The sequence below is a fragment of the Natrix helvetica genome (genome assembly GCF_964273705.1).
Source record: "Natrix helvetica genome assembly, chromosome: 5".
Classification (NCBI taxonomy): domain Eukaryota; kingdom Metazoa; phylum Chordata; class Lepidosauria; order Squamata; family Natricidae; genus Natrix; species Natrix helvetica.
In genome coordinates this window covers 128,695,322-128,722,877 of record NC_138551.1, presented here as the reverse complement: position 1 = coordinate 128,722,877, position 27,556 = coordinate 128,695,322, and the positions used below count along the sequence as shown (strand labels likewise).

Genomic DNA, 27,556 nt, shown 5'->3' with positions numbered 1-27,556 from the left:
TCTCCAGGTGACCAAGGGTTCGCCCTTCAGAGGGAGACACTCCGGCTGAGGCAAATTCGGGGCTTAAAGCCCCTTCAGGATTGGCTCATCAAGGAATAAGCCACACTCCCAGGCAGCCGGTTGGTGATTATTCTTCAAATCTCAGGTCCAGGCCATTCAAACCCTTGGTTTGTGACATCAGGCTCCTCCTGAGCTCATTAGCTGGAGCTCGCCATGACAACCTCCAGCATCCTTGGGGAGTCTGGACCACATAATGGAGGCTCTGCTCAACATCCCTGGAAAGTGGCTGGATTGGATGGATGGCACTGGGGGCATCGCAGGGTCTCCCTCGCCTGGGCTCCTCAGGAGGGAGAGACTCCTCCCTTTTAGGCAGAATTACAGGGTGGGCAAGAATAGAAAAGGGGGCTTCAACCAAACACCACAGACATGCTGATACCTGCAATGTCTGCAGCCTCCATACCTTCACCAAACTCCTCATCCAACTTGTCAAAGGTTCCTGTCTGTGGAAAGGGGCTGGGAGAAGCCGGCTGCCGCCCCCCCCCCCCCCCAATGTGATCTATGACAAAAATTGGCTTTAGGATGTCCCATTTGGAGAGGCATTGCGACCCCAAAGGTAGAAGCTGACCTGGGGAAATTAAAATTAAAAAGGGATTCCATTGGCCAGATATAGTTATTTCCTAAACAGACTCATCCTGCTGGTTGACTTATTCATATATTTTTATTTTTTATTACTCATTTATCCACCTTTATTATTTCTCCAAATAGCTCAAGGCAGTGAACATATGGAAGACTCCATCATTTTCACAACAACATGCTTGTGGGTTAGGCTGTGGCTGAGAGAGGGGGACTGGCTCAAAGGGACCCACCAGGATTTCCTGCATTGGATGGGACTGGTAAGTACTTGGAGGGGGGGGGGGCTCTTTCCTAATCCGAATGGTCCCCCCCTTTCCGTCTCATGAGAAACCCCCTAGCAGTGCCAGAAGTGACCGAATTGACCGATCACAGATTCTGACTCCTTTGGAGAGTCTTGAGAGAAGAGAAGCCACGAACTGGAGTCAGAATCCAATGGGAAGTCAGGATAGTTTGAAGGGAGATCAGTTGTGATGGATTAAGTCAGAGTTTCTCAAGCTGGGCCACCTGAAGGCATCTGTGGACTTTAGGCAGTTAGCAAAATGTTCCCTGAACTGAGAGAAGAAGTGATTGTGTCTCTCCATTTTCCAAACAGGTCAGCAGCAGGGAAGAAATGGTCCTTTAGGGAATATCCTTGGGCTGTTTTCTCAATGAGCAGTGATGGCCTCCATGATCTCCAGATTAACCAGATTCCCTTGACTTTGAGATCCAGGAATCCATGAAAGACAAACAACGAATGAAAGAGCAGCACAGTTGTCTCAAGCAGACAGTGAATCGACTTCAGATCACAACAGAAGACCTGCAGAAAACTCTGCTGGACAACAAAGGAAGCTTGGACCATGCCAACACGATGACCCACCAGTTGGAGCCAGAGAAAGAATCTTTGGTGAAACACACTGAAGAACTCCGGAAGGAAATGTCTGAGGTTCCTAGCCAAGTGGCTTTCCTCAAACTTGAGAAGGCTGCCTTAGAACTTCTGAGAAGCTCCTCAAAAAGTTCTGGAACCTTCTTAAGAACTCAAGAAGCACCTCTAGAGTCTGCAGCATGAACTGGCTGAGATGGATCAAAGTTCCACTTTGTGGAGAAAAGCCATTGAAGCAGAAAGTCTCCATTCTTCAGAATGTGAGGGGAAATGAGAAGAAGCACCTCAAACATCTGCAGCAGCAGCAGACCTGTGTTTACCAGGACAGAATGGAAGACCTGTAGAAAACTCTGGAGGGCAACAGAGAAGGACTGACCCATGTCAGAATGGCCATCCAAGAATTAGAGCTGCAGGACAGGTGTTTGGAGAAAGACAGGGAAGATCTCCACAGGGAGGTCACCAGCCAAGTGGCCTTCTTCAGAAATGATGTTGGCACTCCTGAGTGACCAGCACATGGGACAACTTTGCTGACACTCTCTCTCCCCATACCTGGAATGGAGGAATGGAGGCCTTTTACCCATTTGAAAGAGAAAAGAGATTCTTCCCCTCCCTTCCCTTGACTTGCCACCCAGTGTGCCAGGGGAGTCAGGAGAGCCCCACCCTTACCAGCTTAAGCCCCTCCCTTACCCCCACCTTACCAGTCACTGCAGGACTGTCAGCTGAGCTGAAAGCTTCGCAGCCACCGAGCATCAGGGCCTGAGAGCACTGAGGAATCCCAGGGCTCCAAGCCAAGAAGGAGGATGGAGGTGATGGCCGTGGCAGTGGTGAGGTGAGATTGGTAGAGGTGGATCCCCAGGATCAGCTCCAAGTCTTGGAGTGCCATCTGAGGCCGAGGGGCAGCGGTGAGGAGGGTAAGGGCTCTGCTGTGGGGAGGGCAGAGAGTCTGGCCAGAGCCGCATCTGGGAGGCAGAACCGAGCAGCCAAACGAGCCGAGCAGCTGAGATCTGGGCAGTCCACAGGAGAGGAGAAGAGAGTAGAACAGCTAGAAGCCGAACTGGGAGCAGAGGGGTCTGCAGGAGACGCCTCGAGGCAGCAGAGACCCCCGGAGGCCGCAAGGCTGACAGAGCTGGTGGCAGAGGTGGAGGACAGGGCTGGGTTGAGGGTCTCGGGGGCAGCCAGAAACTCCTGCTGCTCCAGAGGCTGCAAGAAAGAAGCAACAGGAGGGGGAAGCCAGGGGCCACCAAGGCCAACTGGAGCTGGTCAGTGGCCGGTGGGTGGTGGGTGGTGAAGTAGTCTTAGGGATGGTAGAACACAGGAGGTAGATTTATAGGGTGGAAGGGACTTTGGAGGTCTTCTAGTCCAACCCTCTGCTCAAGGCAGGAACTTTATACCATCCCAGTTATTTGGTTCTCTTGTCCACTTTCAAAACTTCCAGAGATGGAGCACTCACTACTTTGGGAGGCAACTTATTCCATGGCTTAATTGTTCCTGCTGTCTGAAAACTTCTCCTAGATTGGGTCTTTCTTTAAAAAACTCCCACCCATTTCTTCTTCTCCTTTCTTTTGGGGCTCTGGAGACGAAGTCACCCCCCTCTTCCCTGTGGGAGCCCCTGAAAGTGCCAGAAGATTCTATCATGGCTGCCCAATCCTTCCCATCTTGTCTCGGCTGGACATAGCGAACTCCCTCAACTGTTTATCATACGATTTGGCCTCTAGACCTTAAATCATCTTTGTTCCTCTTCTCTTCACACTGTCCAGAATCTCCTCAAATTTTCTTTTTCCGGGGTGACCAGAACTGGACAAAGTATTCCAAGGATGGTCTGACCAGAGAGACAGAAAGCGGTACCAGCACTTCTCTCCCTCTTGAATCTGCCCCTCTTGTATTGCTGCCTAAGACTGCCTGGGCCTATTTTGTCATCTGCAGCAGAGTTCTGGCTGATCCTTAAGTGCTTTGCCAGGAGATCCTTGCACAGGTACCACTGCTGAGCCAGGTACCCCCTGTTCTGTTCCTAGGCATTGGGGTCTCCTAAGTGCAGATCCTGGCTTTTCTCACCAGTGAACTGCATCTCTTTAGGTAGCATCCAATGTTTATGTCTTCTGGATATTGAGCTAATATTCTCGTAATTCCCACAAGCTTGGTGCCATCTGCAACCCTGATGAGTTCCCTTTCTGTCCCCTCATATAGATCATTTGGGAAGATATGGAAGAGTCCGGGGCTCAAGGCAGAAACTTGAGGTCCCCCTCTGAATATTTCACCCCATGTAGATGTAGCTCCATGAAGGACTACTCACTGGGTGCAATTGGTCAGCCACTTTAGGAATTTTGTGCCTATTTGGAATTGAATACCGATTCTATCTCTCTCGTTGTTCTTTCCATGTTTTTTTTCTTTGTGCCTAAAAAGAGATTCAAAGAAGGAATTAAGCATTTCTGCATTCACAGGTTCTGACATTCACATGTGGAATCTTTCTCAGTCTCTCTAGAAACTAGAAAAGATAAATAGAGTTGGAAGGGAGCTTGTAGGTCATCTGGTACATCACCCCTCCCCCCCAGCAGGAGACCCTTCACCATTTCTGACAAATGGCTGTCCAGTCTCTTCTTGAAAGCTTCCAGGGATGAAGCTCCCACACCTTCTGAAGGCAACTTCTGTTCCATTGGTTGATTGGTCTCCCTGGCAGGAAATTTCTCCTTAGTTCTAGGTTGAATCTCTCCTTTTTCTGTTTCCCTCCATTATTCCTTGTCCGGCCTTCAGGTGCCTTGGAGAAATAGCTTGTCCTCTCCCTTTCTGTGACAGCACCTCAAATATTGGAAGACTGCTATCATGTCTCCCCTAGTCCTTCTCTTCACTACACCAGCCATGCCCAGTTCCTGCAACCGTTCATCATATGTTTTAGCCTCCAGTTCCCTAATAGCAATAGCACTTAAACTTATATATAGCTTCATAGTGCTTTTACAGCCCTCTCTAAGTGGTTTACAGAGTCAGCATATTGACCCCAACAGTCTGGGTTCTCATTTTACCCACCTCAGAAGGATGGAAGGCTGAGTCAACCTTGAGCCTGGTGGGATTTGAATGGCCAAACTGCAGCTAGCAGGCAGCTGAAGTAGCCTACAGTTCTGCACTCTAACCCCTGTGCCACCTCTGCTCATAATCATCTTGGTTGTTCTTCTTTGCACTCTGTCTAGAGTCTCAACATCTTTTTTTAATAGTGTGGTGACCAAAATTGGATGCAGTACTCTAGGTGTGGTCTTACTATGGCTTTATAGAGTGGTATTAGTACCTCTCTTGATCTTGATAGTATCCATCTGTTAATGCAATTTAGGATTGCACTTGCTTTTTTTGCTACCGCTGCACACTGCTAGCTCATATTTAATTGGTTCTCCACTAAGACTCCAGGATCCCTCTCACGGTTACTGCTATTAAGCCTGATTTCACCCAGTCTATATGTGTACCTTTGGCTTTTCTTACCCAAGTGTAAGACTTTACTTTTCTCTACTTTGAATTTCATTCTGTTAGATCTCTCTTAGCTTGCTGAAGGTAGAACTCTCTTAAAGACTCCACTGTTAGCCTGCTTGAGCAGAGCTTGGACTAGAAGACCTCCAAGGTCCCTTCCAACTCTCTTAGACTGTTACGGTTGGTTAAATTCCCTGTGCTTGATGAAGAATGTTTGGGGGGCTCCCCATAGGCTTAGAGCCAGAGGGGTTCAATGGGATGTTTGCCAGTTTTTTTATGGGCTGAGAGTCGGGTCTAGAGTGGTTTGGATGTGCTTGTCTGACCGGTGAGAGAGGCCATCTATGGGGTGGTATGGGGTGTATGCATGAGGGCAGGGGGGAGGGAGCGAAAGTACAGTTAGATGTTAGGCATGGCCTCCTCCTTCTCTTGCTTCCCCATAGAGGCTCTGGAACAGCAGGAGCTTCTGCCTGCCCCCGAGACCCTCCACCCAGTCCTGTCCTCCCATTCTGCCCCCCTGCTCCCTCAGCCTTGCTGCCTTGGGGCTCTCTGCTCCCCTGAGGCCTCTCCTGGGGACCCCTGGGCTCCCCTTCAGCTTCTGGCTGCTCTCCCCTCCCCTCCTCTCCTGCGGGCTGTTGCCCCCCCTCCAACTGCTCAGCCCATTTGGCTGCTCGGTTCCAGCTCCCAGATCTCGCTCTGGTCAGACTCATCTGGCACACGAGGTAGCAAGTCAGTCCCCCACCTCCCTCCCTCCCTCCCTCCTCCAATTGTCCATCCTCTCCTGGATAGACAGTTGGACACAGACTCCCTTGATGCTCTTTCTATGGAGATATTAGAAAGAAACATGTCCTCCAAATAACCGATAGGCATCCTGGCCATTCAGACATTGCTTAGCTCCAGTGGCTGCTTAAGACCGAACAGACTCTGGTTACAGCAAAGGTGGCTCGATTCTCCACAGCAGCACTGGGGATCCATGGGAAAGACGAGATTAAGCCACCATAGCTATTTTACACAACTGATGTAGGAAACCCTTTTGCATTACTACTTCATCTTTTAGTATTTAATGACTTTGGGCCTCACAGGTTAAGGAGTGATAGTATTGTTAGGCCATGTGTAACTGACAGATTGGATGCCCAATTGTGATTTTAATATAGATTTTATCTGTTTATTATTTCATTCTAGAATTTTTAACTGGAGATAACTTGAGTGTTTTTTTTTTGTCCTGGTCTTTGATGTAATAAACTTGATTTGATTTGATTTGATGCAATTCCATTTACCAAGAAGAAGGGGACCTAAAAAGACATAGGATAGACTTGACTGTTCCCCATGTAGTGAATACTTTCGTCAGATAAAGGAACAATTCATGTGTCTTCAAGGAATTCACCATCACACTGAAGTTACAATTATCACATTTTAAAAAATAGGAGAGAACCAACCATTAATTACTGGACAGGGGCCTTCCACCTGTTGATTCATGGCTGTTAAGACACCATCAGTTGTGGATAATGAATGAGAACAGCCTGCCCCAATATGGTGCCCTCCAGATGTTAATTCATGCATCCTTGTGGTTCATGCTTGGCAACAAATAAGGCCACTTTCCTCCAAGAAGGGAGACCCAGGTGTGTTTGCCAACACTGGTGCGGCTCCATTTGTAGACCGGAGACTGAACCTTTGATGTTGTGTCTGTTGCTGCTGCAGCCCTGGGAGATCTAGAATAAAAAGGGACCTCAACATTGTGACAAGATCCTTGCACTTTCACTTGGACCTGTATCTCCCAGTCATTGCCCAGACCCCTCTCCTCTTTAAGGGCACCTGTCAGGCCAACCTCCTTCAGCAACCAAGGAAAAAACCACTTAACTCCATTTTGTAGAATTAAGAGTACTTTTACTGGCTATGAAAAGATAGCAGCAAAGTAAAGCAAGATCTGAAGCAGAAGCGCTCGGAATCATACATATAAATATATGTCCAACCCCCTCCCACCCAACAACCCCCATCCCATTGTCCAATCCATAAATCCCTCAGGAGTCATGTGGGTTGCATCTCCAAGAAACATCATCAGGTTGGTATGCAGGACTGTTGGCCTTGACCAACTCTAAACCCCAGGCATCAGCATGCGCAGTAGATGGTGAGAACAAAACTCCCTTTTCCACTTTCTCTCGTGTAACAATTAATCCCCTCCCAAATACCATGCCCCCCCTCCCTTTTTCAATGGCAGCCGAAAGCGAATAACGATGCAGAGGCTGACAGCACCTCAGTTATCTGTATGCTGATGGAGAGAGCACAGAAATGGCCTCTCTGCCTTTTGATCTCCAACCTTCGAAGGGGAAATTTGTGGGCCTGATTCCTCAAGGAAATCCTGTTGTTTCTGAACAGTTACTTAAAGGTGTCAACTGGGCTTTGGCTGTTATAACTATGGGTGTCCTTTACGGAAACTGCTGCATAAAACTTTATATCTTGCATATATGAAGAATTTCTGAACTCTGTGTTTGTGTGTGTATTTGTGTCTTGTGGCACAATGGTCTTTTTTCTATTCTTATCTTTTTCTTCTTCTTTCTACTCCAGCTAAATTCAATAAATTTAAAACTAATAATTAATATATTTCAGTTGCCAGAGATGACAAACACTGAATTAAACAGTATAGGAATTCCAACATTTAGGATCCTTTGGCTTTATGTCCTCATGGTTTACGTCCTCATGTTTCATCCAAATCCAGTCTGCAAATCGCACACGAGTGGCTGGCCTCTAGGAGCCTCCTTCTCCGTTCCATCATCCAGCAGGTGCATCAACTACAATTCCAAGAAGGCCCAGGGCTGGGTGGCCCATAGGTCAGAAGTATCCATGATGATGCAATCAACGCTCTGCTGGGAATTCTGGGAGTTGTAGTTGAACCTATCTGAAATGGCCAAGCTGGGGAAAGCCACCCCAGGGACAGATTAAGAGACATCCTGGATTCCGTCCTGGATATCTACTCTATGTTTGCACCCAGGAGTTCTTTCCCCTCTCCCACTTCCTGCCTCCTTCCTCAGTTCCAGGAAAGAGGAAGAATCCCCTGCAATGAGTCATCCTGATTGGCGGCCTCCCACTTGTGGGTCTTCTCCTGCCTTTGCTGCTCTGGAGAAGCCACTCAGAAGAAACCTCCAACCCTCCACAAAAGGCCAACAAAGAAGATGGGAGCAATCTAAGATTTGCTTAATGACCACGCTCATTTGCTTAACAACTGTGGCAAGCAGGTTGTAAAATGAGGCAGAACTTACTTAAGAACTGCCTTGCTTAGCAACAGAAATTGTGGTCATACATGGAGGACTACCTTGATTGGCTGATAGTCCATTGGAATTTATCTCCAGAGATGTTCAGGATCTTGTAATAAGAATTTCCCCTTTCTTCTCCCTTCTGCTAGCTTCTGAGGAGCCTGGAGCTGAGTTCTTGGTAGGGCTTGTTTCTGGGGCTGGAAGCAGCCTGAGATGACTGAGGGCAACCCAGCAGGTCAGACCTTCAAGAGTTGCACTGCTGGGCTTCCCACATTGGAGAGAGAGAGAGACCCTCTTTCTTTCCTCCGATGGAGTTTGAGACACACTCAATCTCCTGCTTGCAACTATTCACCTGGTACAGCCACAAGGAGCCCAATCTCCTCAGGATGCAGTCTGACTCTCCTGTGGGGTTTCTCCACCCACATCTTCTGGACTCCAGTCTCAACCTGGACCATGGGGAAAAGAACCGGATGTTTCTACTGTCCTTATCACCCAAAAAACAGGATGGAGACAGGATGGTGGATCTCATAGAAAAGCTTCTTTAACAGGGCAGGAGCAACTATGGGAAAGGTGAACTAAGCAGGTCTCCTTGGATGAGAACATCTAAGCAAGAGGACCTGGAGGCCCCCACATTCTCTGGCTTGGTGGGATGGCCAATGGTTCTCATGGAGATTATCAAATAACATGGTAGTTGGAGCTTGGCTCCCATAGAATCCACCTTACCACTTTCCCTATTCATTCTCTCACACATACACTTTTAGTGCTGTCCATAGGAATCTTTTTTTAAAAAACGATTTTTAAAAGGTGTCAAATTCATTGGCTGTTGGTGAACAACAAATTCCTCTGAATGACTTTAGCAGAGTTCTCTTTAGCAAGATTTATTGAGGTGAAAAGGAAGGCAGTTATAAGAATTAAAATCCTTCAACAATTTCCCATTTGGAAACATTTAGATACGTCCTTTGATTCCTGCATACTATCTAAGTGGAAATAATTCAGGTATTCGTTCAAATAAATGGACATTATACAATTCTTAAATATCATGGTGTTTTTTCTCATGTTTTTACATTTGTTCTGGCTGTGAGATGCTCCTTTGTGTTCAGGTCTGGCCTCAGAAGGATAATGTAGCACTTGGGGATGAAGATGCAGCCCAGCAGACCAGCACTGGAGGCCAGGATGGAGAAGACCTGAACAGCCACCATGTATTTCCCTTTGGTGCTCAGGTAGGTGGGCACAAAAGTCACCCAGACGCTGCAGAAGACCAGCATGCTGAAGGTGATCAGCTTGGCTTCGTTGAAGGCCCCAGGCAGATTCCTGGCCAGGAAAGCCACCGTGAAGCAGATGGCAGCCAGGAAGCCCATGTAGCTGAGGGTGACGTAGAACATGACAACAGCCCCTTTGTTGCATTGCAGGATGATCTCTCCAGGCTGGGAGTGGAGGTCAGAGTCAGGGAAGGGGGGAGAAACTCCCAGCCAAATGGAGCAGATGATAATTTGGAGAGCAGAAGAAGAAAGGATGATGGAGTTGGCCAAGCTTTTCCCCAGCCATCTCTTCACTCGGTTTCCTGGTTTTGTGGCCAGGAAAGCCAGCACCACCGTGATGGTTTTGGCCAAGAGAGAAGAAATGGCAACTGAGAAGATGATGCTGAAGACCGTTTGTCGGAGAAGGCAGGTGGCTTTCTTTGGTTGACCAATGAAGAGAGTAGAAGACAAGAAGCAAAGCAGGAGGGAGACCAGGAGGATGTAGGAGAGATCCCGGTTGTTGGCTTTGACAATGGGAGTTTCTCGGTATTTAATGAAGACAATTAAAACAAGGCCTGTAGTTAGGAACAAGAGCAGGGCAAAAGAGACCAGGATGATGCCCAGATGTTCTTCATGAGACAGGAAGGTTATAACTTTGGGGATACATTGGATTCTGTCCTCATTTGGATATTTGTCATCCGGACACTTGGTGCATTTTCCTGCATCTGAGAAAAAAAAACCATATTCCCTTACTATTCTCTTCTTTTACCTTTCAGGAAATACCTTATTTGGACAACAATGATACCAGGAGATATTGTCTAGGACACATTTATTAGTACCACTAGTGAGAGATGGTAAGAAGTATAAGACTTTTTAAAAAAATAATTTTTTGTTTAATCGTCTATGAAAGTGAGAGAAGAATTGGGACCCAAATAATTTCCTGTGTGATGTTCAGAACCAAACTTTATTATTTGATGTATGTAATGAATCAGTTCCACTTCCTTTCCTCCAATGTGACCCACCTTCCTGAGTGGAGAAGGTCCCTTCCGGACAAGGAATGCAGTTGTAGCAGCAAACTGGCTCTCCTTCTCGAGCCCTCTTGACAAATCCAGGACGACAGCTTTCCACACATCTGGACTCAGGCAGGGACTGAGCCGAAGAACAAGGAATGGCAAAGAAAAGATGTTAGGACTCTCCGTCCATGGAAAATGGAGGTAGAAATGGATGGAGACAAGTAGCCTCTGGTCTTCACTGAGGTAAATATGAAATCTCTGACTACTTCTAAACAGATGCAGGAGGTAGAACAACTGGCAGATTCTTTATTTAGTTCCTTCCTTTTCCTTTTGGAATTTAACATTGCAATAAGGTACTTTTCTACTTAATAGTCTAGAGGGATGGAATTGAAAAAAAGATTTAAGTATGATGATATATTCATATTAAACTGAGAATAAAGTTTACTATAAAATTTTTAGGAAACTTTTATTCCATTAGATTTTTTAAAGATAGAATAAAACTGTGATGAAGAAAGAAAACTCTGACCAGTAAGATCTTGAAAGGTTTCCATAAAACATGGCAAAGCCCCTCCACTTAGGTCCCATCTGTTAAAGAACTTCCATTAGATGACACCAACTGGCATGGGAGGCCAACCACCCTGGAGACTATAAGCTTTGCCGACTTGAAATGGAACCTCAGGCTTTGGAAAACAGAGAAAAGACACCAAAATTTATCCCACCTTATTGAGCAACTTTAGCCGTGAAAGAGCATCTTGTCTGATAGAAAGTCTCTGTTCTTGAAAAAGTGCCAGAGCCTCTTTTCTGGGATCCTTCTTGGGGAGAACCAAGAAGCCCCAAATGGCCAGATCTGCTGCTATCTCTCCATTTTGGTCCAAGTACAGTTTATAGTGAGAAATATTCCAAAATTCATTCTTCTCCAGAAAGGGATGAAACTAGAATGGGAACATCCAGGAATATGAAAAACAGAAAACTTTGTTTCTTATCCCACATTGAATCTTTCTTCTACAATTGTCTCATCTCCAAATATGGTTAAATAGGATACAAATACTGCCATAATCTTCATAAGTGAATGAATAAAATGAACAGAGAAAAAAAGAGATTATTCATAAACTCTTTGAAAACAACAGATTGATTCCCAGAAATCATGGGATCAAGAAGAAATCTGTCAGGCTAATCTTCTCCCTTGTAATCCTGGTGGAAAACACCTCCAGATCAGAGGTGGGTTCCTACCTGTTTCGACCAGTTTGGCTGAAACGGTAGTAACCTGGTGGCCTGGGTTGCTGGAACCGGCAGCGACCCAGGGTGGCCACGCCCCTGAACCGGTTCTCTCGGCCATATTGTTTTTGGCTTCTGTGCATGCGCAGAGCAACCGGCAGTAGCGGTAGCCAGAACCCACCCCTGGCTCGATCCCACTTAGGAACCTCAGTTTACAAGTGAGCCCCATTGGCCTTTCTCCCTGCCTCTCCCGGCCAATGTTGCTCACGGCTTAACTGCAGCTAGGATCTCCCGCGTGTTGCACGCCCAAAAACGACATGGAGGCATGGCCGAAAGCTGGGAGGGGGGTGCAACACACGGGGTGGGACCTAGCCAGCCCTGCTGTTGCAGTAGCTGCCTGGGCAAGCCTCTCCCCACCTCCCCAGACTAGGCCCTCAGCTCGTGTCAGATTGAGGCCGCAGCCGCCACCTGCTCCTTTGTCCACCCAGCCGGCGGGAGCCACAGCAGCGCCGGTCATGGCTGAGAGCTTTGTTTGCCAGCTGGCAGCTGAAAAGTTCTCCCTTTTCAAAGCCTCCAGTGATGGAGCTTTCGGATCCAAGCACACTTTAACCAACCAACCAACCAACCAACCAACCAACCAACCAACCAACCAACCGGGGCTTAGTTTGGAAACAGAAGAAGAAAGAACCGGTGAGTGTCTGTGCCCAGGCATGGGGGATGTTGGGGGGAGGCTGGGGGGGGGAGCCGGAGGGTAGGAGGTCTCTGAGCAAGTGCTGGGCAAGCAGGCAGGAGGGAGACCTCGGAGGCTCATTGTCAACCCAACTTTGCGCCCAGTTGGCTCCGGTTGCATAACCATCGGTTGGCTTAACGGTTGGACACGGGGAGGTGGGGGACACCGCTTGGCAGGAGCGGTTTGGCTCAGTTGTTCACCGGGCGGCAAAGCAGACCGACTCAAAAAGGATGAAGGGGATCTTTGGTGGAGCCGGTCGAGGGAGCAACCCCTGGCTTATTGAGTCTTATTGGGTTGATTGGCCTTGCCTTGGGGTGAGGGGTGGGCCCAAATTGCATCCCACTGCAGGCGTCTCTCAGCCGTTGTGTGCAGGGAAAAGCCTTGCACAGTAAAGAAAACCTTCTTGTGAGTGTGAGGTAATTAACAATTTCTCAAACTCTTGGGAAGTTTTTCTTTACTGTGCAAGGTTTTTCCCTGCACACAATGGCTGAGAGACGCTCACAATGAGGTGCAATTTGGGGGTGGTGGGTGGGGCAGGGGATGGGCTGGGCCAGGCCACGAGATGCACATCTTACTGGAGACTGGCAGCTCCGGATCTTGTGGCTTTTGGGAGGTTTTCTTTTAAAAAATGCCTCTGCAGAGGAGCTGAAAACCTCCGAGGTTGCTTTGGGAGAGGGAAGATGGACAGCATCCCCAACCCCCCCCTCCCTGGGTGCCTGCAGCCGTGGAGCAACTCTGGGCCCTTCCACACTAAAGAAAATCCTCTGGCGAGTGAGAAGTGCAAGGGCCGGGAGTTGCTGCAGGCTCCGAGGCTGCAGGCACCCAGGGAGAGGGGAATGCTACCCATCTGCCTGCCCCCTCCAGAAGCAACCTGGGTTTTTTTGGGGGGGGGGATCCCCAGAGCACCCTTGGAAAGGACTTTGGTGATTGGCCTGCCGCTAAAAGCAAACAATGAGGCGAGGCACAGAGATGGTTGTTAGAGGGAGGGAGGGAGGGAGGAAGGGAGAAAGAGTGTGTATATGTAATGGCTGGTTTCATCCAAATGAGTTTTTGTTTCAGGTGGATCTCCTAGCTTTGAAAGGAGGAAAGGAAGGGATAAAAGAGAAAGAAAGAAAGGGTGAAAGGGAGAGAAAGAAAAAGAAGGGAGAAACAAGAAAGAAAAGAAAAAAGAAATAAAAGGTAAAGAAAGAAAGAGAGGGAGGGAGGGAGGGAGGGAAAAGAAAGTGAATAAGATATAGATGGGTGGATGGATGTATATATACATATATGGAGGGAGGGGGGGAGGGAGAGAAAAAAGAAGAGAGGAAGGAAGGCTCCAGAAGACTCTTTGAAACAGCACAGCAATCTAGGATTGGAAGGGATCTCGGAGGTCATCTAGTCCAACCCCCTGCTCCAGCAGGAGACCTGATATCCTCTGGATTATTTTGGTGCCTTTAACAGAGAGGAAAATTGCCAGAAAAGGAGAAGGAGTTTACTAGGACAAGGCTGCCATGCAGAGGAAGGCAGAGACAGTCCTTGACTTATGACAATTGAGCCCAACATTTTGGTTGCTAAGCAAGAGCGTTGTTAAGTGAGCTTTGCCACATTTTACTCAATTCATGACATCTCCTGGCTCTAACACTCATGTGCAGGCTAGGGAAGAGCATCTGAAGGCCTGTGTAATGTTCTAATGTGCAGAAGTTATAGTTAAATGTGTGGCAGAAAGTGGACTCTGGGTGTGTTTTTCCAAACGCAATAAGTGAGGTTGAATGTGTATAGTTTTAGAAGAGCTTTGTGTGTGTGTGTGTGTGTGTGTGTGTGTGTGTGTACATACAGTATACAATATATACTTTACACACTAAACTATGTAATATGTATGTACACATATGGCATTTATACATAGGAGTCAATTGTGTATTTTAGATGTTCAGTAGTTGTAAATAAATAGACAGGGAAATTATATGTAGTTGACGCAAGGAGAGGTATCTACCTTGTCATGAGTGATGTCAAGTTAACCATGCCCACCCAATCACATGACCACTAAGCCACACCCACCCAATCACATGACCACCAAGCCATGCGCACCCAATCACATGACCAGCAAGTCATACAACCAAGCCACACCCACCCAGTCACATGACCACCAAGCCACACCCACCCAGTCACAAGACCACCAAGTCATGCCCACAGAACCAGTAGTAAAAAGATTTGAATCCCACCACTGGATGCAACCCTCTTCCAATAACTGACTCCTGTTACACACGAGTGTAAGATCCGCTGACTCTTATTCCAGAGTGTCAGACATGGAAAAAGTGAATTTAATTACAAGAGAGGAGATTTTAACTGAATGAGAGAAAAAATATGATAAAAGGATGAGCTGTTTTAGAGCTGAGCTAATAAAGCAGAGAAGTTCAGTCTTGATGGATCGTCTGAGAGCAAAGACTGAGCAGCCATCAGTCAGAGAAGCTTGAACTGGAATTCCTGCAGAGAGGAGGGATTGGGCTAGATGACCTCAGGGTTTCCTCCTAATTTATAAAGGTTGTCATGCCACAACATGTACCATATTTTTCGGAGTATAAGATGCACCAGAGTATAAGACGCACCAAGGTTTTGAAGAGGCTTTTTTTTTTAAAAAGTAGGTAGGTAGGAAGAGGGAGAGAAAGAGATAGAAAAACAGTAAGTAGGTAGGGAGAGAGAGAGAGTAGTTAGGTGGGGAGGTAGGGAGTTAGATAAAGGGATAGAGAGAGAAATACAGAGAAATATAGAGATAGAGAAATACAGTAGGTCGGTAGGGATAGAGAGAGAGGGGGTAGGTAGGTAGAGGGATAGAGAGAGAGGAAAAAAAGAGATAGAGAGAGAAATACAGTAGGTAGGTAGGTAGAGAGAGAGAGTAGGTAGGTAGGTAGATGTTTCCAGGTGTATTTATCCATGTGCTGGAGAAGGAAATCGCTGACAATCTGCAGCACCTAAGACTTTGTTTCTGCTGGCAAAGCACTTGATCAATGCAATTCTCATCAACCAGTTAAAGAGCTTTCCAAGAGGGGGGGAAAAGTTTTTACACTCTGCAAACCTCCCCAAAACAGCCCGTTTTTGTGAAAACGCCCCCCCCTTTAAAAAAAGTCATGAATAGCCTTGGGGGGGGGCTTGCAGAGTGACCCTGATGGGGGGGGGGGCAAAAATGAGCAAAAAATGACCTGTTTTTCACAAAAACAAGTCCGTTGTTTTGTCAAAAGAATTGCATGCATAGCCTTATGTTGGCTTACAGAGTGCTGCTGGGGGTTGGGGGGGACACAAAACGGTCCATTTTTTGCTGATTACTGCCCTCCCCAGCCTCCAGGAGCTCTCTGAAAGCCTCCATAAGGCTATGCACGGCATTTTGGTGAAGGGGGTGGGGCTTCAGGAGGTAAAAAAATTGCTGTATTTGATGTATAAGACGCACCCAGATTTTCAGCCTCTTTTTTGAGGGAAAAAGGTGGGTCTTATATTCTAAAAAATACGATAACTGTTGTGCTGTTGTTGCTCTAGCCCCACCTAGTGGCCAGGGGCAGATAAGCCTAACTATAAGGTCTGAAGCCAGACTCCATTTTCTGTCAGCCTTTGGAGAAGACGGAAGCAGCCGTTGTGACCGAGACCCCTGGTCTTCCGGAGACACCCTCCATCCCTCACACGGAGCATCGCTGGAGAGGTTCCAGCTGCTCCTTTGCTGGCTGTTAGTTAATGCTGCCTATCTCCTATTTATATTTGATTTCCACTTTCTGCATCTCCTCAGTTTCACCTGCCCTCTTCTCCCAATAAAGCATCCAGATCCACGCCAGGCTCCCTTTCACTGGAGGAGAATAGGGGGGCTTAGCTGCCTCTCCAGCTGCACACAGACCCACCTGCAATGGGGACGGAGGAAAGGTGGAATTCCACCAGGCTGATCACAAACCCACAAATACAGGAATTTATTTGAAAAAGAATACAGCATTTTCCAATTAGCAGTGCTAAATATAAAAATGCCATGGTATCCACTCTTTGGAACCATTAATTCCCTGGGTAATTAAATTGGCCAGATCTATTGAGATGGTTCCCCTCCTTCTCCTCTGGATTCCTCCTCCAAAGGCTAAGATTAATGGATCCATATCGGGACCCCCATACCTGCCACGGCTGCAGCCTTGGAGACCCCAAGATCTTTTCTCCCTCCTTCCTTCCCCTCCTCGATCTGGAGGAATAGGCAGCATTCATGGCCTGGACCAGAGTCTTCATGAGACTGTAACGATTGTAGTCATTTTGGAACCCTTTTCTGTCCCTTTTCCCCTGGGTCTCCAGTGGGGCTATCTGGTTGCATCTTCTGCGGCATTTGACAGAAAAGACATTCTTTGAAAGAGAACAATGAAAATAATGATCTTTAATCTTTACTTCCACAAAGTAATAGGGTTTAAAGGCAGAATCTTTTGGCCTTTCTTTTGGCAGATAACCAAAGAGCCAAATACTATGGATGTATTTGAGAAGTCTGCGCTTGTTTATTGGATATGCTGCAAAATTTGTGAGGATCCAGACTTTCCCTTCAATGGGTCCTGGGAGACGCATAAGTGTTAAATGGAAAGGAAGAATTCTGTCCCAAATGGAATCATATTCCATGAAGTGAACAAAGACGTTGACTTGTCTCCACTTAGAGAGGGAATCCCTGAGGTATGCAGTATATCCAGTTGTTGAGAACAGTTGTGATATAACCACACAAATTCCATTCCTGACAAGCACAGGAGTAAAAGTCCTCATGAAATTCTCTCCCTTTTCTGTGTCTGAAGCAAAGAGGCCAATCAGGGTCCATCTGACGTGGAGGAGCAGCTGGACAATTGCTGGGTAATGGAATCCTTCTTTGGGATTCATCCGGTGGAAAAAGGGGAATCGACTTTTATCACTCAGAGCCTCTGAAGCTCTTGCAAAACTGATCTGAAAAAGGAATTGAAAGGATTAGAGCCATGATGGGGAACCTGTGGCATGCAGAGCGTCCTCTCCCGGCACGCCAGCCGCCCCAGCCCAGCTCCACTAGCATCCACATGCAGGCGCACCTCCTGCCGGCCAGTTGGTTTTCGGGCCTTTGTGGAGGGCCAGGGCGGGGGACGCGTGAGAATGCAGGGGGGGGGCTCACATTGCGCAGGAAACTCCGGTGGGCTGGAAGTGAGTGTGAATGGCCTGGCTCTCCAGTGCTTCCTGGCTCAGTTGGAGGCTTCCGTCAGCCTTCAAACAGTTGCAGGGTTTTGGGTTTTTTTTGGCTTCCAGGTTGGTGCAGGAGGCTTTCCAGGGCCAAAATGGGGCATGGAAAGCGCAGGGTTCCCCCCCCCCATTATTCCCGAATTGTGAGCTCTTAGGAAAGTATCCCTGTTAGATATTAGCATAAACCGCTTTAAGTCTCCACTCAGGTCCGCCACTAGGGCGGGAACAAGGGGTTGTTCTGATTGGTCGGGTGGTCTGCCAGATCCCTATAGAAGGGGAGCTACTCGACCCCATAGCAAGCGGGATCACTACTACTACTAAATAAAGAGCTGTTGTTGTCACTATCGTCTGGAGTCTGTTCTCTCGTTGCCCGAATCTAACATTGGCGACGAGGATGGGATAGAGAGACAGATAGGACGAAGAAGCCACCTCCAGAATCTACAGATCCAATCCAGCCCCGGGATTCGGCGGAAATCCCGGCAGCCATCTCAGCGCGGCAAATTCGAATGCAGACAAGATGTCGATGCATGCTCCACCAACTCCATACGACCCAATCGCCGAGCATTGGGAATCCTACATGCTGAGATTCGAATGCTTCCTTGAGGCAAACGATCTCACAGGAGTACCGGAGTACCGGAAAAAGAATATGTTCCTGAGCTACTGCGGTCGAGAGGTTTTTGAAACGGCTAGGGATCTCTCTGAGCCAACCCCCATCCAGGCAGTAACATGGACGGCGTTACAACAGACGCTGCAAACACATTACGCGCCAAAACCTTCCCGCCATGTTCGCCGCCAGGAATTCAACACGACGAACTAGAAGGCGGGAGAATCCATCAACCAGTACGTTGCAGCGCTTCGAAAAGCAGCAACGCATTGCGTGTTCAGGGACCTGGACGAGCAAATCCTGGCACGCCTCATATGCGGGTTAAAAGACATTTCGTTACAAAAACGTTTGTTGGCCAAACCCAACCTAAGCCTGCAAATTGCGCTAGACGAGGCGAGAGCTTCTGAATCAGCGGACTATAGTGACGCACAGGGGTGCTTTTAAATGCAACCGGTTACAATTCGGCGTAAGCATTGCTCCGGGTTTGTTCCAAAGCGTTATGGAACGACTTTTGCAGGGCATACCAGGAGTCGTCCCGTATTTCGACGACCTCTTGGTGTCGGCTGCAAACGAGGAGCAACTAATAAAACGTGTCAAGACTGTTTTGGCCAGAATTAGAGAAAAGGGTCTCCGCCTAAAAAAGGAAAAATGCCAAATTAACGTGCCTAGCGTAGAATTCCTTGGTTATAGAATCGATGGACTGGGTACACACCCAACATCGAAGAAAATTAAGGCGATCCAGGACGCCCCCGCACCACGAAATCAGACCGAGTTGCAGGCATTCCTCGGACTTCTTAACTTCTACAGCGTTTTTCTAAGACAGAAAGCTACCGTCGCTGAGCCGCTACACCGACTCCTAGCCAAGAACGCGAAATGGACCTGGGGACGTTCCGAGGTGGCCGCCTTCGCCGCCGTCAAGCGCCTGCTGACGACCGACTCTCTACTCATCCAGTACAGCCAAACTCTACCACTGATATTGACCTGCGATGCATCACCTTTCGGCGTCGGTGCAGTACTCAGCCACAGAATGCCAAACGGGAGCGAAGCCCCCATCGCGTTCTACTCAAGGACTTTGTCATCGGCGGAACGCAACTACAGCCAAATGGACAGGGAAGCGTTAACCGCTGTGGCTGGAGTCAAGCGTTTTCACGAATATCTCTACGGCCGCGATTTCGAACTGATAACAGACCACAAACCATTGCTGGGTCTTCTGGTGGGAAACCGCCCCACACCGGTCTCCCTATCCCCACGCATGACCAGGTGGACTGTTTTCCTGGCTGCGTATTCCTACAAACTGATACATCGGCCGGGTTCCACATTAGGACATGCAGACGCACTCAACCGTTCCCTGTTACCGGAACTGTTAACAGACCCCACTCCAGAGATACCGGTACTTTTGATTGACTGTTTGGACTCAGGGCCAGTTTCTTCTGTGGACGTTGCTAGGTTTTCTGCTAAGGATAACGTAATTAAACAAGTACAAACTTGGGTATGGAGGGAGTGGCCCAAAGGGATTGCGGGACCCGAATTCAAACTGTTTTGGTCTAAGCGCGATGAACTGTCAGTTTTACAAGGTTATTTATTGTGGGGGGATCGAGTTGTGGTACCATACAAACTGCGGAGAAATGTATTAGAGGCTTTGCATGTTGGGCATCCAGGGATCGTAAGGATGAAAGCACTAGCTAGGAGTTACGTTTGGTGGCCGAACATGGACAAGGAGATAGAGGAATGGGTAGCCACTTGTAATCCATGCCAGGAGTCCAGACCAGCCCCCCCTGAAGCGCCCGCTACGGAATGGGACAAACCAAAAGCACCCTGGTCGCGAATACACATCGATTTCGCAGGGCCAGTGCAAGGGCAAACGTTTCTAATAGTTGTGGACGCATACTCCAAATGGTTGGAAGTAGTCCTGATGACTTCAATCATGGCAGAGGCAGTCATCAAGGTACTACGGCGACTTTTCGCCACACATGGCCTGCCCGACCTCCTGGTTTCCGACAACGGGCCCCAATTCACGGCCATGCAATTCGAAGCATTTTTAGCAAGTCAGGGAATTCGGCATGCCCTCGTCGCGCCATTCCACCCGGCGTCGAACGGACAGGCGGAGAGAATGGTGCGATCTGCAAAAGAGGCCCTCGCTAGGATGGGCCCGGGTGATTGGCAAACACGAATCGACCATTATCTATTAATCCAACACATTACCCCTAGCGCCACGACGGGAAGGAGCCCCGCTGAACTCATCATGGGTTGCCGCTTAAGGTCTCACCTGGACCGGCTTCACCCAAATTACTCTGCCACATCTCCCCCAGACTCCACAAGCAAAATTCGGAACTTTAGCATAGGGGATTCAGTATACGCCCACAACTATGCAGGGGGAACACTGTGGGTTCTGGCAAGGGTAATTGGTATCACGGGCCCTCGATCATACTTGTTGGAATTAGAGGACGGTAGAAATTGGAAAAGACACATAGAGCAACTCCGAAGTCGCCTAACGCACTCCAACCTACGATCAGCAAATGAAGACTTCATTCCGCAGGAAAGTGTTATGGCCCGGCAGGAGCCGTTGGAGTTGCCACCAGACTCCGACAGCGAGGGTCCCTCGGAGTCGGCTCAGGAGGACCCTGGACAGGGTTCCGACTCTGAGCAGGGCGCAGAGAGGCTGGTTGGCCACCAGGAGGCGCCTGAGGCATGGAGCAGTGGTGAAAGCCAAAGGAAGGGGGCTCCTGATGTCATGCCTTGGAGCAGTGGGGAGGAGTCACAGGACAGTGAGTCAGATATCAGCAGTGAGCTATTAGATGCTCGTTACCGACGTGCTTCCCAGCGCAAGGAGCAATTGAGCAATTATAGGAGATAATGGCTCTCAGCTGCTGATCATTAGACTCCTCTCCAGACTATAAAGGGACTGCTTGTGGACACACCCTTTGCAGGAATCAACTGATCATTGGAGTTGGAGAAGCTCTCAGATCTGTGTCGTACTTTGGCAAGCTGGATTGCTGCCAAAGGATTTACCTGGATTGCTGCCGATCTGTTCCCTGGACCTTGGCAGGCAGGAGTGCTGCTAAGGTGATTATCTGGAGCTTGGTAGCTGGATTGCTGCCCAGAGTGCTATCTTGACCTTGGCAGGCTGGATTGCTGCCAAGGTGGAACCTGTATGTCAATAAACATCTGGAAGAGACTTTGTGTGTCTTGGAGTGACTTGGTGACAAAAGGGGGGGTCAGAACAGAAAGTAAGCGATGCAACAACCCGAACATCCAAACACAGATGACTACGGCACCACGGAGCCTGAGGTGGAATCTGAGATCAACGATAGAGCAGAGCAGCCTCCCAGCGAGGGGAACCTACCATCCCCAGCCAGCTCTACGGAACAAGAGGAACACTCCGATCTCACGCCCGCTCCCACGCAACCCGAACTTCGTAGGTCCACCCGAGCAAGGCAGAAACCGGCATACTTACAGGACTTTGTCACTAACCGGAACACTCCATCTAAGAGGAGAGGGGTGTTAGATATTAGCATAAACCGCTGTAAGTCTCCACTCAGGTCCGCCACTAGGGCGGGAACAAGGGGTTGTTCTGATTGGTCGGGTGGTCTGCCAGATCCCTATAAAAGGGGAGCTACTCGACCCCATAGCAAGCGGGATCACTACTACTACTAAATAAAGAGCTGTTGTTGTCCCTATCGTCTGCAGTCTGTTCTCTCGTTGCCCGAATCTAACAATCCCCTCCTTGTGGGTTGCTAACAATGGTGGGTTTTAAAATTGCCAAGGGCCATGGCGAGGGATGCATGAGTATGTAGTGTGTGTGTGTTTGTGTGTGTGTGTGTGTGTGTGTGTGTGCATGTGTGTGTGTGCGCTCACATTGTGCAGGAAACTCCTCTGGGCTGGAAGTGAATGGTCTGGGCCTCCAGTGCCTCCTGGCTCAGTTGGAGGCTTCCTTCAGCCTTCAAACAGTTGCAGGGGTTTTATTTTTTATTTTTTGCTTCCAGGTTGGTGCAGGAGGCTTTCCAGGGCCAAAATGGGCTGCAGAAAGCACAGAGGTTTTTTTCCCTCCATTTTGGCCCTGGAAAGCCTCCTGCACCAACCTGGAAGCAAAAACCCCCAAACAAGCCCTGCAACTGTCTAAAGGCTGAAGGAAGCCTCCAACTGACCCAGGAAGCACTGGAGAGCCAGGCCATTCACACTCACTTCCAGCCCACCAGAGTTTTCTGCCCCAGGGCAGAAATGAAAACCTGTCCTGTGGAGCCCACTGCCACTTGGGCGGAGGAGGATGACCACACGAAGAAGAAGAGGAGGAGGAGAATGGCGAGGATTTGCAGGAGCCCGCAGGGAGCAGGTCAGGTGGGGCTCGCTGGTTGGCTGGGGAGGGGGCAATCATGGTGCTTAGTTGGCAGCAGCCTGCATGCCCCAACTGTGCTGGGGAGGAAATAAGAGGCCCTGCTTGAATGGGGATGAAAGTACACACACACCCTGCCTCCCTGCTCAGGTGTTGGCCATAACAGTTTGGGTGCCCTGGCTGAAGCACAATTTCTCTGACACACACAAACACACACACACACACACAAAAATTACTCTCTTACCCTTCCTGTCTCTGTCTGGCCCCATTTGCATGCTCAGCTGTCACCCACACCATTGGCAGCAGTTTGGGTGCCTTGGCTGAAGTATGCTTTCTCTGCCAAGCACACTTGGATTGCCTGTCTCTGTCTGGCCCCATTTGCTGCTCCCTGAGACAAAGAAGCCTCATTAAGTAGCTAAGTGGAAAGTAGTTGGGGGGAGGGGAGGAGCAGGAGACCTGCAGGTAACCACTTTCCCCACCCCTGAGAATGAAAGTTTCTGGATCCCTGACTCTGCAAAAGAAGATGGGTGCCTGAATCTGCACAATATTATAGCACCCAGGAGCATCCATTCTCGGCACAAAAAGCATTTCCCAGCCAACTCTCCTCTCCCTTCTTCAAAGGCAAAGAAGCCGAGAAACAAGAGAGGAGACAGAGGTTTGGAAAGTAAGTGAGTCCTTGTTGCAGGAAGGGAGGGAGAAACAGGAGGTATCTTAGTGGGTTGGGGAGGCCTTGAGGGTCTCTTCTATCACTAGGACCCCCATGGCCTTCCCCACCCTGAGATGCAATACAATAGCAGAGTTGGAAGGGACCTTGGAGGTCTTCTACTCCAACCCCCTGCCCAGGCAGGAAACCCTAATTGTTAATTGTTCTAACTGTCAGGAAGTTTCTCCTCAGTTCTAAGTTGCTTCTCTCCTTGATTAGTTTCCACCTATTGCTTCTTGTTCTACCCTCAGGTGCCTTGGAAAATAGTTTGACTCCCTCTTCTTTGTGGCAACCCCTGAGATACTGGAACACTGCTATCATGTCTCCCCTAGTCCTTCTTTCTATTAAACTAGACATACCCAGTTCCTGCAACGGTTCTTCATATGTTTTAGTCTCCAGTCCCCTAATCATCTTTGTTGCTCTTCTCTGCACTCTTTCTAGAATCTCCACATCTTTTCTACAACGTGGCAACCAAAACTGAATGCAGTATTCCAAGTGTGGCCTTACCAAGGCATTATAAAGCTGTATTAACACTTCACATGATCTTGATTCTATCCCTCCGTTGATGTAGCCTAGAACTGTGTTGGCTTTTTTGGCAGCTGCTGCACACTGCTGGCTCATATTTAAATGGTTGTCCACTAGGACTCCAAGATCCCTTTCACAGTTACTACTGTTGAGCAAGGTACCACCTATACCAGTGATGGCGAACCTTTTTTGGCTCGCGTGCCACAAGTGGGGGGAGCGGAGGGGGGGTCGAGTACAGGCGTGCCGCACCCGTAATGCAACGCGCGATCCCCCCAGTGCGCATGCGCGCACAACGCGTGAACCCCCCCATTTTTACATTTTTTTTGCCCTCCCCAGGCTCCAGGGGCTTTATAGGAGCCTGGGGAGGGCGAAAAGAGCCTCCCCCGACCCCCCAGAGGCCCTCCGGAGGCTTCAGGGACAGGGGCTACCCTGTCTGGAGGCTTCAGGGACTGAAGTCTGGAGGCTTCAGGGACTGTCTGGAGGCGCACCTTCGGAGCGCTTAAAACCACCCTCCGAGCAAACCAGAAGTGACTTCCAGGTTGCTCGGAGGGTCGTTTTAAGCGCTCCAAAGGCATCAGGGAAGCCTCGGACAGTCCCTGAAGCCTTTGGAGCGCTTAAAACCACCCTCCGAGCAAACCGGAAGTGATTTCAGGGTTGCTCGGAGGGTCGTTTTAAGCACTCCGAAGGCATCAGGGAAGCCTCGGACGGTCCCTGAAGCCTTCGGAGCGCTTAAAACCACCCTCCGAGCAAACCGGGTTGCTCGGAGGGTTGTTTTAAGCGCTCCGAAGGCATCAGGGAAGCCTCGGACAGTCCCAGAAGCCTTCGGAACGCTTAAAACGACCCTCCGAGCAAACCGGTTGCTCGGAGGGTCGTTTTAAGTGCTCTGAAGGCATCAGGGAAGCCTCGGACAGTCCCTGAAGCCTTCGGAACACTTAAAACGACCCTCCGAGCAACCTGGAACTTCCGGTTTGCTCGGAAAGTGGTTTTAAGCATTCCGAAGGCTTCAGGGACGGTCCCTGAAGCCTCCCGGGGGGGGCGGGGGAGGCTCTTTTCACCTCCCCAGGCTCCTATAAAGCCTCTGGAGCCTGGGGAAGGCAAAAAATAGCTTTTAAAAAGGTGAACTCAGCTGGCCAGCGCGTGCCATAGGTTCGCCATCACGGACCTATACTTTACCTGTGCATTTCATTTTTGTTGCCTAAATGTAGAACCTTACTCTTTTCACCATTGAATTTCATTTTATTAGATAGTGCCCAGTGTTCAAGTTTGTCAAGATCCTTCTGTATCTTTAGCCTATCTTCTGGAGTGTTGGCTATTCCTGCCAGCTTGGTGTCATCTGCAAATTTGATGAGTTCCCCATTTATTCCCTCATCCAAATCATTGATGAAGAGGTTGAAGAGTACTGGGCCCAAAACAGAGCCCTGGGGTACTCCACTGCATACCTCCCTCCATGTAGATGCAGTTCCATTGAGGACTACACATCCATCTGGTAGTGGTCATGGGCACATTGGTATCCTTGAATTCTGAGCTCTTAGGAAAGTATCCCCTCCATGTGGGTTGCAAACAGCTGTTTCCAGTGGGGAAAAAAGAACAAAGCAATTGGGGAAATAGTTTCCTTTGCTATATTTCCAGTCTGAATCAGACCATGGCAAGGTCCCTACAGAAGAGATCTTTCAAGGATCATTATGTATTCATAGAAAAGCAACTAACTTAGCTCTGTTCTTAAATGCTAAAGCTGTTGCACATAAAAAACAGAGGAGCTCTGATCAACTACCAGAGCCATCATTTTGACAGTTTTGCTGTCCTGTAGTCTGTCCCCATGAAATGCAAGCATGGAATAAACTGAGCCTGGTTTGTTCTCAGTCTTTTCAGTGGCCACAAACTACTAGCAAAAGTGGCATTTGATCACAAGGCAAGGAATGTTTCCCCTTTTGCATTGGAGCATCCAAAAAGGGACAGGAAAGACAAAGAAAAAGACGGAAAGAGTAGAAGAGAGCAAGGAAGCAAAAAGAAGGAAAGAGGGGAAGAAAGAATGAAGAGGGAAGGAAAAAGAAGGGAAGGAAGGAGATTATAATGAGAGAGGCTGAGGGTGTGAGGTAAATCCTGCCTTAGCACGATCACCAACAGCCCTGTTGCCTTTTACCATCTCCTTGTCCCATCCTCCTGACCTCTCCTGGTGGTCTTCCATCCTATCATTGAGGATGCTTTGGTTACAAAGCTAGGTCTCGTAAAAAGAGGAAGTGGGCCTCTTTCTGACCCACATACTTTGCCCTCCTGCACACACCATGGGCAACCAAGGAGAGTGAGCACAGCAGCAGTGGGAGCTGGCCGTGCCCACCATGGCCTCCAAAGTCAACCACAATGGGGCCCTCATTGAAATTGAGTTTGACACCCCTGGACTAACAGATGACCTGAGTGCTGCATGTGTTGCTCTCAAACTTACAAAGTATGAGTCAAGGTTAGAAAAATTATCAGCTTGCATTCAACAGCAAAAGTCACATTAATCAAAAGCATGCCAAATGCAAACGTTTACCTTTCAATAAAAAGGTGTTTGTATCATTGAAAGCGCTGTTATTGTGGGGGGGGGGGTTTCAGAGAAAAGACGTTAATCGTGTATGAGTTGTTTTTCTAAACTAAAACCTCATTATTCAGGTTAAATTGACGTGTTGGCACTCTGAGATAAATAAGTGGGTTTTGGGTTGCAGTTTGGGCATTCGGTCACTAAAAGGTTTGCCATCACTGGATTGGAGCACACATAGAGTGTAACCTAATTCAGCTTTTGTTAAATTGCTGTTGAGAGAAGCTCCATTGTAACCTAAGGTGCCAACTACATAGATAAAACTTGTAGGCGATTTGCCAAGCTTAGCCTAGCAAAGTAACTTCTTGTGAAAAGTAAAATGTGGATTCTGCCAAGTAGCCTTGCTTGTAACCTAAAATGTGTGTTCAGCATTCCCTAACAAAGATCTGAGTTATATGCCAGAAAATGTGTTTCTTTTTCCTTATAAAGTCTATTGTTTTCAGAGCACTGAGAAAAATCATGAAATTTGTGTGATATCAAATTACGTTCTGTGCAAGCTATGTGAACTGTAAGATGTTTGGAAAAGTTTTTGGTGCATGCCTGTTTTTCTCTCTCTGCCTGCGAGACAAAAAGGTCATCCAGTCTTTTGCTTTCTGCAGAAATAAAAGCTGATAATCCATACCTTCGTCTTCAGAGTTTCACTGGACTTATCAGATTCTGAGCTGCATTCAAAAACCTTGCACAATGAAGAATGCTGTGTTATATTTGGGGTCAGATCGAGTCCAAAATATTATATTTTAATAAATCCAATCTTGTTCTCATGAAAACATTAGAATAATTTGTTAATTAGACATTGTTTAAAATATTAAAGACAGAATATTAGCAAGATTGAATCATAAAAGTGGAAAATAATAAATAAATTAAAAAACTATAAACAATGTAAGTCATATTACTGTATCTCACCCCTACAATTTATTGCAATTAGATGAACATGTGCAAATGCTAACTGAAGTATTCTATTCCAATAAAGGGCCTACTATAATTTTTGAGGATTGGTGCATATCAGTCAGTGGTGGGTTTCAAATTTTTTTAGAACCTATTCTGTAGGTGTGGCCTGTTTTGTGGGAGTGGCTCGGTGGTCATGTGACTGCGTGGTCATGGCCAACTTGGAAAATGTGGTGAAACTCACTTAACAACGCTCTTGCTTAGCAACCAAAATTTTGGGCTCAATTGTGGTCATAAGTTCTCCTTCCTTCCTTCCTTCCTTCCTTCCTTCCTTCCTTCCTTCCTTCCTTCCTTCCTTCCTTCCTTCCTTCCTTCCCTC

At 48.1% G+C, this 27,556-nt stretch overlaps 1 protein-coding gene across 1 annotated transcript; it reads right to left on the bottom strand.

The window, feature by feature from the left end:
* Positions 1–2,207: 2,207 nt before the first annotated feature.
* On the bottom strand, positions 2,208–18,042 carry LOC309392710 (vomeronasal type-2 receptor 26-like; the record flags this gene model as incomplete). Its single annotated transcript, XM_081954138.1, has 4 exons — positions 2,208–2,375; positions 9,249–10,147; positions 10,445–10,571; positions 17,998–18,042. 4 exons carry the CDS (start codon positions 18,040–18,042, stop codon positions 2,208–2,210), a joined length of 1,239 nt encoding a protein of 412 aa, XP_081810264.1.
* Between the last annotated feature and the right edge of the window lie 9,514 nt (positions 18,043–27,556).